General features: G+C 44.9%; 1 protein-coding gene across 1 annotated transcript in view; it reads right to left on the minus strand.

Moving 5' to 3' along the window:
* Positions 1 to 7,980, minus strand: part of LOC110301141 (maestro heat-like repeat-containing protein family member 7) — a 35,000-nt gene extending 27,020 nt beyond the window's left edge. Inside the window, exons 1-6 of the mRNA XM_021171409.3 lie at positions 7,893 to 7,980; positions 5,452 to 5,516; positions 5,018 to 5,140; positions 4,854 to 4,933; positions 4,358 to 4,487; positions 3,538 to 3,624 (exon numbers count right to left, since the gene is read on the minus strand). Of these exons, the coding sequence (XP_021027068.1) occupies positions 3,538 to 3,624; positions 4,358 to 4,487; positions 4,854 to 4,933; positions 5,018 to 5,140; positions 5,452 to 5,516; positions 7,893 to 7,980 (573 nt within the window). The remainder of the gene's footprint in view (positions 1 to 3,537; positions 3,625 to 4,357; positions 4,488 to 4,853; positions 4,934 to 5,017; positions 5,141 to 5,451; positions 5,517 to 7,892) is intronic.
* Between the last annotated feature and the right edge of the window lie 1,048 nt (positions 7,981 to 9,028).

Genomic DNA, 9,028 nt, shown 5'->3' on the forward strand with positions numbered 1-9,028 from the left:
GATATACAAAATGTGGTACATTTACACAATGGAGTATTGCTCAGCTGTCAACAAAAATGACATCATGAAATTCACAGGCAAATAGATGGAAGTAGAAAAAAAATCATCCTCAATGAGGTAAACCAAACTCAAAAAGACAAATATGGTATGAATTCACTTATAAGTAGGTATTATCTGTTAACTAAACGATAACCATGCCGCAATCCATAGACCCACAGAGGTAAGGTAAAGAGGAGGGATCTGTGGGATGGGACTAAAAGATTCCTAGGAAGGGGAAATAGAATAGACTTTTCTTCTAGACAGGATTTCTTTCTGTAGTCTTAGCTGTCCTGGAATTTGCTTGGTAGACAGGTCAGCATCAAACTCAGAGATCTGCCTGCCTCTGTCTCCCCAGTACTGGGGTTAAAGGTGTGAACTACCACCACACAGCTAGAATAGATTTTATGGGTGGACTAGGAGCAAGTGAGGACCGGAGAAGGAAGAATCAGGTGGGAAGATGGGATGGAGGGAGAGGGTGTGGAGAGAGACTGCTGGAATCTGTGGGGTGGGATGGAAATCTAGTACAGTAAAAAATTCCTGGAATCTCAAAGGCGATCCAGTGAGGACTCCTAGTAATGGGGATATAGTCTCAACCAGCCACCTTTTGTATCCAGGAAAGGTTTCCAGTGGTGGGTCTGAATTGCATTCAATTGAGTTGTTGGCCAACAGGGTCTCACTGAAATCTCAAAATAACTAAGCATCAGGCTGATGCTTAGACAAGAAGGGTAGCTCTCCACAAGCTGATGATAGGTTCCTGGTGCTGAGGACTGCATCCATATAACTCCTGGAACACGGAGAAGCTGAGCTTGTGCCTACATGGAGCCTTCTCCCTATGTTCTCCCTCTTTGGTGTGGGAAGGTACTCTGCAGGCAACTGAAAGAGAAACATGGACACCAACCTAGCCACAAAACCTTTGACCTACAATCTGTCTTGCCTGAAAATTAGGTTAGGGCCATGGTAACACAGAATGTGTTGTAGTAGCCGGTCAATGTTTGATTTGCCTTAAGGCCCACTCCATGAGAAAGAACCCATGCCAGAAACTGGAAACTGGGTAACCAAGGACCAAAGACCAGATATCTCAAAGACCTAGGATAAAACCACACACAATTGGTCTAAACACAACAGCAAAACAAAACAAATTAATAAAAAGATTCCTAATGATATCCTGCTATACTCATAGGTCAGTGCCTTATCCAATCATCATCAGAGAGGCTTCCTCTGTAACAGATAGGAACAGATTCGAAAACACAGCCAGGTATTATGCAGAGGGAGAGAAAGAGAGAGTCTAGATGGGATGTCTTCATCAAATCCTTCCCCTCATAGATCAGGAAATCCCACAGAAGAGGGGGCAGAAAGACTGTAAGAGCCAGAGGGGGTGGAGGACACCAGAAGAACAAGACCATTTAAATCAACTAAGCAAGGTACGTGTGAGCTCTGCTGATTATATAGTATAAGCTATTAGGGTAGTATTTTCAGGACTCCTGAATATGTGAACAAGTGGGTCTCTGACTCTCTGACCTATTCTTGGAACTCGAACGTTGGGTTGCCGTGCCCAACTTGGATATGAAAGCTTTTGCTTCATCTTATTATATTTTATTTTGTCAGGTTTGGGTGTTATCTCTTAGAAACCTGTTCTCATCTAAGGAGACACAGAAGGAGTGTGGATCTGGAGGGGAGAGGAGATGGGAAGGAACTGAGAGGAGGAGAGGGAGGGAAAACTATAATCAGGATATATCGTATGAGAAAAGAAACTGTTTCCAATTAAAAGGAGAGAAATAGGATGCAGACAACTGTTTTGAAATAAATAATAAAAAATAAAACCAACCCATTTTCTATGAAAGGTTGAAAACTTTTTTAAAAAAAAAGGTTCATTTATTTTATGTATGAATATCTTGCCTGCATGTACCAATGCCTGCCTGGTGCCATGGATCCCCTGGTACTGGAGTTACAGACAGTGGTGAGCTGCCATGTGGGAGCTAGGAACTGAACTGAGGTCCTCTGGAGAAGCAGCTGATGTTCTTAACCTCTGAGCCAGCTCCAAATCTGGTTGAAAACTTTTGTATGGTGCTATTTTATTTTCTGTTGTACATATATATTATATGTTGAGAGACTATATGTATGCGTGTGTGTATGTACATATTTTATATTTAAGTATATATGTTTAAGACAAAGTCTCCCTGCCGGGCAGTGGTGGCACATTCCTTTAATCCCAGAACTTGGAAGGCAGAGGCAGGTGGATTTCTGAGTTCAAGGCCAAGCCTGGTCTACAAAGTGAGTTCCAGGACAGCCAGGGCTACACAGAGAAACTCTGTCTTGAAAAACAAAACAAACAAACAAACAAACAAACAAAGTCTCCCAATCTAGTCCAGATTGGCCTCAAACTCGTTGCAGTCCTCCTGCTTCTGCATTTCAGTGTTGTGTTTATAGACACTACGCCTGGATTCATCCTTGGAGAACCAGAAGCCTAGTAATGAATCCTGAGGACTTCACCCTGACCAGGACTCTGAGCTCAGTGCCTCCCTTCCCCCACAAACTCAGAAGATAACAGGGGGGTTGTTGTTGCACTCACAATGAGGTGTCTATAAAGCATGGAAACGTCTCTCAACAAACACACCAGTACTTCCCCAAGCGCTGTGTCACTTTCTTGCAGAGGAATAAATGTCTCCTCTAGTTGCAAAATACCTGGACACTCTTATCTCTTTATTTGTAGTCATATGGAATCTTATGCAAAATATTGTACCTCAGGCAATAACCATTTTGCTCATGAATGCTATTTTCTCTCTTTTTGAATTTTTTAAAATTTTTATCAGATATTTTCTTCATTTACATTTCAAATGCTATCGCAAAAGTCCCCAATACCCTCCCCCAGCCCGCCCTGCTCCCCAACCCACCCACTCCCGCTTCCTGGCCCTGACATTCCCCTGTCCTGGGCATATGATCTTCACAAGACCAAGGGCCTCTCCTCTCATTGATGGCCGATTAGGCCATCCTCTGCTATATATGCAACTAGAGACACAGTTCTGGGGGATACTGGTTGGTTCATATTGTTGATCCTCCTATGAATGTTATTTTCAAGGGACTCTAAGCTATATTCCTAATTCAAACTTGTTCTCAGGAAGTAAAAATTAGTCAAAACTAAGAATATTTTAAAGAAAAAAAGTGCTTTGTAATGCACTTTTTGAGTCTCCTCTATTTAAGAAATAGAGGAGTGGCCTACGGAATGAACATTGATCTGATCTCAGAGCAGTGACACCATGCGACAGTACACTACAAAGGTTTGAGTGTAACCTGGGCATAAATATGATCACTGCTAACACTGCAGCATACCCAATTCTAGATGGCAAAGGGTCCTGATGACTGTGGTTCCCAAACATCCTAAGAACACGTTGGGGGAGACACGGGACTGCATCCTCACCAACTCTTGTCATGGACCTTTCCTGCCTACCTAGCATAGCGTACAGGAAACAGTGTGGGATTCTGGTTTCTGCAGCCACCTACCTCTACAAAGCTTTGCAGTATAACCATATTGGGGCTCATGTCTTCCATCACAAGAGCTTGGAGCATATCATCCAAGGCCTGAATCGTCTGGAAGGGAGGAGACATGGAGGGTGCCACATGCTTGCTTAGCTTCCTGACAACACTCTCTTCACCCCCTCCACAGGATTCTCAGCATTAGAGAGTTGTCCTACCAGTTTACAGAGACCTCCGTGTTTTATTTTTACAATTCTGGGAACCGATGGCTCTTGGGTGCTAAGCAAATGCTTTACCACCGAGCTATACACCCAGCCACAATTGTTTTTAAACTTTTACTTATTTTTAAAACATTTGTTTATTTATTTTATGTATGTGAGTCACTGTCTTCAGACACACCAGAAGAGGTCATCGGATCCCATTACAGGTGGTTGTAAGCCACCATGTGGTTGCTGGGAATTGAATTCAGGACCTCTGGAAGAACAGTCAGTGCTCTTAACTGCCGAGCCATCTCTCCAGCCCTTCTCAACCCCATTTTCAAAACCAAATATCCTTGGGAAAATTTGGCAGTCCTTTTGACAATTATTCCCTATAGTCTCTGGATTTTGTTGGTAGACTATCTAAGATTATAGATGGCATGTGAGTTTCAGAGAGAAAAGGTATGGGTGTAACCATTCCCTGGGAAACCCAGAATGACAGACAGTAAGCTGAATGGAGGACAGGGGGACTTGGGCTCCTGAAGGAGGAGCCAGAGCAGGAGGAAGGCCAGGAAGCCAAGCCAACAGGAGGTAGTCCCCAAGACAAACTCATTCCCATAGAGATCTGCAGCAAGACACATGGGGGTTACCTGGAGGTAGAGACTAGCGCTCTCCTTTCGGTCTAGACTGGGCATGATGAGAGGCAGGGAGAATGTGCTCTCGATGCTAACATTGACCAGATCCAGCTTCTGGCATAAGTGGAAAGGTGGCTTCACCTGACTTGGGGGAGAAGTGGTGATGAACAAGGGACTTAGGGCATCCTGTGTGAGGCGGAGGGATATTTTCAAACCCTCTGGGGGAAACTGCTCGGCTACTCTCTGAGGTACAGAAAGCTGTGGGCCATCTTCCTTTGATTCCTTGTCAGAGCAGGAGAACATTGATCAGGGAGGCGTCCTACACTAGATTTCCTAACAGATTTCCAAAAGCCACCCCCACCTCTCCCGGCATCTGGCTGATGAATTGGCCACCAAAGACTCTGCCACCTTGATCCTCTAGTCAAGTTCCCAGACTTAGCCTGTCCTCCCAACCCACACGTTCTCAGGGTCAGAGCCCCAGAGGCTAGGAGAGGGTCCATGGGGGAGGAACCTCAGGGCCACGATGCAGAGCATGGCTTGCTGGCGCACGCTACTATCCAAGATCTGAGGGGGTTCTTCCAGGATGAATGTCTAGAAAGACCAGGAAAAAATGAGAATTTACCTCAAAGAGGGATACCAGCCTCAGGTCTAGGATGAAGATATGTTCTTTCTCACCTCAATTTTCTTAGCCAGAAGGGTTTTTGGATAGTACTTATTCATGTTGCCATTGGCCTGGTCACGCACAACGCTGCTCAATGTTGCCACAGCATTCAGGAAACTGAGCTTGTCTAATTGGGACTGGGACAGAAGACAAAGCCAGTCTCAGGGCAGGACCTGAGACCTGCACCCCACACTTTGTCCACTCCCAACTCAACCAGACAGTGCTACACATCACTGGTATCTAGGGTCTTTGTAGCCTTCTGGGGACAGTAGGGCCAAGAGTCTACAAGGAAGATCCTTTAGGCAGGAGGGTTACTGTCACCCTGTCTAGTGGCCAGTGAGAAGGTGACATTCAGGAGGCTTCGGGGCTAGGGCTAAGGGAAGCATCGACCTTTGGATTTTCCTACTCTGCTCCTTAGTTCCCAAAGAGTCTCAAAGCGTTTCCTTACCATCTGTCCTGGTTCCATAAAATCCAGAATGAGCTGATAGGCTTCTTTCTCTGATTGGCACAATCCTGAAAGGGGATGTCGTTGGAGGTGATCAGCTGGCTTTATCAGGTGGGCTAGGGAGGGACAGCAGCTCTCCCCCACCCCCTTCACTGAGAAGTGTGGCATGGGAATTTGTAGCACTTCTTATATAAGCATGGAGGCCAACATGGAAAGCATCCAGGCATGGACTTAAGAGACACTCTGCATCAGACATGGCCACTGATACAAGAATGATTGAGAAGAGAAAGGACTTCAAGCCACTCTCAGTGTCCCACAGATTTCTGGGACTGTCCATCACTGACTTTGAGATTCTTGATTGTGAATGGACTTTGAGTCTCAAATCAGCCTTGGGAGCCTTTCTTGTCAACTAAGAGAAGATACATATAGCTTTAAGGGCCTGCTGCAATGAGAAATAAAGACAGAGGCTGGGAGGGAAGGCTAGTGAAAAAGCCTGATTATCCCAAGTTGAGTCCTGAAGGGATAAGACAAATGAATGAGAGCTATGGCAATAGGGTGGGTGTGGGGGATAATGGGCCTGAGTGCAGGCTTCTGTTGTCCCTACAGACAAAAGGTTCTAGGCAGGGTTTGAAGCCAAAGTGCAGCCTTTCCATTCACTAACCCCGTGGTCTGCTGCAAATGAAACTCTTGACTCAGCTTCATCAACTGTGCAATGGCAATGATGATGCTCAATGAACTAATAAAGGCAGATGGGTCCTTAGTAAATTACAATACACCCCATCCCCAGGCCCAGTTCACTAGTGCACATCTTTAATGCTAGCATTTGGAAGGCAGAGACAAGAGAACCAGGAGTTCAGGGTTACCCTCAGCTAAGTCCAAGGCCAGTCTGGATTCTATAAGAAGAGCCTGTCTTTTTAAAAAGGAGGGGATTAGTTAAGAGACTGAAACAATAACCAGGAGAGACAAATGATAGCTTTCCCGGAGGGAGGTGATAGCAGGAGGTAGTCATATCTGATATCTATGTTGATGATCAGTAGAAATAGATGATGGAGAAGATGTGAGCCTAAAAGCTATAAAGAAGTCAAGATTTTTTTTTTTTTAGGGTTAGGAGTGTAGCTCAGTGGTAGAGCACTTGCCTAACATGCTGAAGGCTCCAGGTTTGATAATCTGGTACAAGTACTAAACAAAAATTAATTAGACATAGTGGCACACACCTGTAATCCAAGCACTTGGGAGATAAAGGTAGAAGGAAGGGTCTTGGAGTCGAGGCCACCCTGAGCTATATAGTTGAGTTCTGAGCCTGCCTGAGCTACATACTGAAATCATGCATCAAAAAGTAAAATTAGATACAAAAGCAAAAAAAAATTAAAAATCAAATAGGTGTTGTAGCACACCCTCTCAATTCTAGTATTGTGAGGCTGCGGCAGAGAATAAGGGTATTTGTGAGGCCAGCTTGTTCTACAAAGTGAACTCTGAGCCAGCCAGTGTCATAGTGCTACATAGCAAGACTCTGCCTCAAGAAAAAAGAAATTAAATTTTTGGTCTGAGAGACTAGAGGTCTTGGGTTGTCGTTTGTTGACCTGAGGGTATCTGAAGAGGGTAACAAAGCCAGGGTTCATTTAGGCCATGGACCATGTTGATTCTGAGATGTCTACCTGGCATCAGAGTGCAGATATCAATAGGCTTTGGGATGGGATGTGGCGGCACATTCTTGTAATCCTAACCAGGAGGTTGAGGCAGGAGAGTCACAAACTTGAGTAATTTAGCCAGACTCTGTCTAGGAGAGGAGGAGGAAGAGGAAGAGGGAAGAGGAGGAAGAGAAGGAGGAAGAGGAAATGAAAGAGGAAGAAGAGGGAGAGGGAAGGGGGCAAAGGCCAACAGAATAACATAGCAGGTTATCCAGCTGGGCAAGAAGTCTGACAACCTAAGCTTAATGTTCTAGACCCATGTGGTGGAGAGACCCATCTCCTGGAAGTTGTTCTTTGACCTCTACACATATGCCATGGCATGCATGCACATTGTACATGTGTATGCACACACATGGTAAAGAAATAAAGTGAAATTAAATTTTAAAGGATTAGGGCTATAAGAACTTGGAATTTGGACACCTCTGGTCTAAAAATCAAGTGTTGGTTAAGAGGTTGTTGGCCTATAGATAGTATGGAAAGATGAGCTCTAAACATCTAGGGCTCCACTGAACGTCTAGTTGCCTCTAGGTGAGCTTTCAATATGAGATCAGCACCCAGCTAAGCTCCAGGCTTCTGAGGGAGATGAGCCTGCAAAAGGAGCAGGCCTGTAGAGACTAAAGTTATGAAAGGGATAGCCAGAAGTAAGTCGACGTGTGCCCTTCGAGTGACATCTCTAGCAAGGGCCAGGGAGCCATCATCACTTCCAAACTGCCACAGTAAGGTTAGTGATACCCAGGCCTAGAGAAAACTGCTTACCTGATAAACTTGGCTCTAACAAGACATCGTACATCGATGACCGAAATGCTACTCTGTTCAGATTTCTCTCCTCAGGGTGTAGATTCATTTGCACACCCAGGACAGGATCCAACAGCTTGTAATGAGACCAGCAGTCAGGCCTGATGAGAGTCTAGTCTTCTTAGTGATGCAGGTTTAGTATAGGGGAAGGCTGCAGGAGGCAGCCTGACCATTTACAAGGACAGGGTTGGGGATAGCAGAGCACTTGTTCAGCATCTCCTGAGGCTCTGCATTTATCCATGGCATGAGGGCAGAATAGAAAAGAAAAGAAAAGAAAAGAAAAGAAAAGAAAAGAAAAGAAAAGAAAAGAAAAGAAAAGAAAAGAAAAGAAAAGAAAAGAAAAGAAAAGAAAAACAAGACAAAACAAAAAACAAACAAAACAGAACCACAAGAACTGACTGGACAGTGCCCATGCTAGGTCCCGTTTGCTAGTTTCCCATTTTATCTCCTGTTCCTGGGGAAGGTGCACAACCCCCTTGAAGAACCCTGACTCCTTATGGGTCATGCAGGCACCAGCCAAGGATCTCCTGTGGCAATCTCAGACTCAAGCTGGCTCCCAGGGAAGTTTCTATCTGTGGTTCTGATGTCGTAAGGTCAGGTTCTGAAGCTGTTCTTAGCAGAGAGGGTTCTTCCCCATTCCCTGGGATGTCCCTTCTACCATCCAGGAGGGGAGGCTAAGGGCTCCAACGTGCCTGCAACTCCCAGACATGGATGCTCAGGTGTAGAGCTAGCCTATGGACTGAAACTGAAAGGAGCTATGCCCAACCAGTTCCTCACACTGGCACATTTCAAGGCTGGCTGCTTACAAGAACTTCGCTATCCCCCCTTTTTTCTTAACACCCCCATATCTGTATCTATATATAGATATATAGATATCTATACTTCAACCTCTTTGCCACCTAGAAAGATTATTACAACAGAACCCTCTGATCAAGCTTTACCTGAAACTGGGGGTGGGAACTGGAGAGATGGCTCAACGGTTAAAAGTGCTCATGGTAACTCCAGTTCCAGGGAATCTGATGCCGTCATCTAGCTAAAGTGGGCACTGCACACACATGGTATACTCATATACATTTAAAAAAAACCCTAAAATGTAT

Source organism: Mus caroli, unplaced genomic scaffold, assembly GCF_978045245.1.
Source record: "Mus caroli unplaced genomic scaffold, Mus_caroli_1 scaffold_1, whole genome shotgun sequence".
Taxonomy (NCBI): Eukaryota; Metazoa; Chordata; class Mammalia; order Rodentia; family Muridae; genus Mus; species Mus caroli.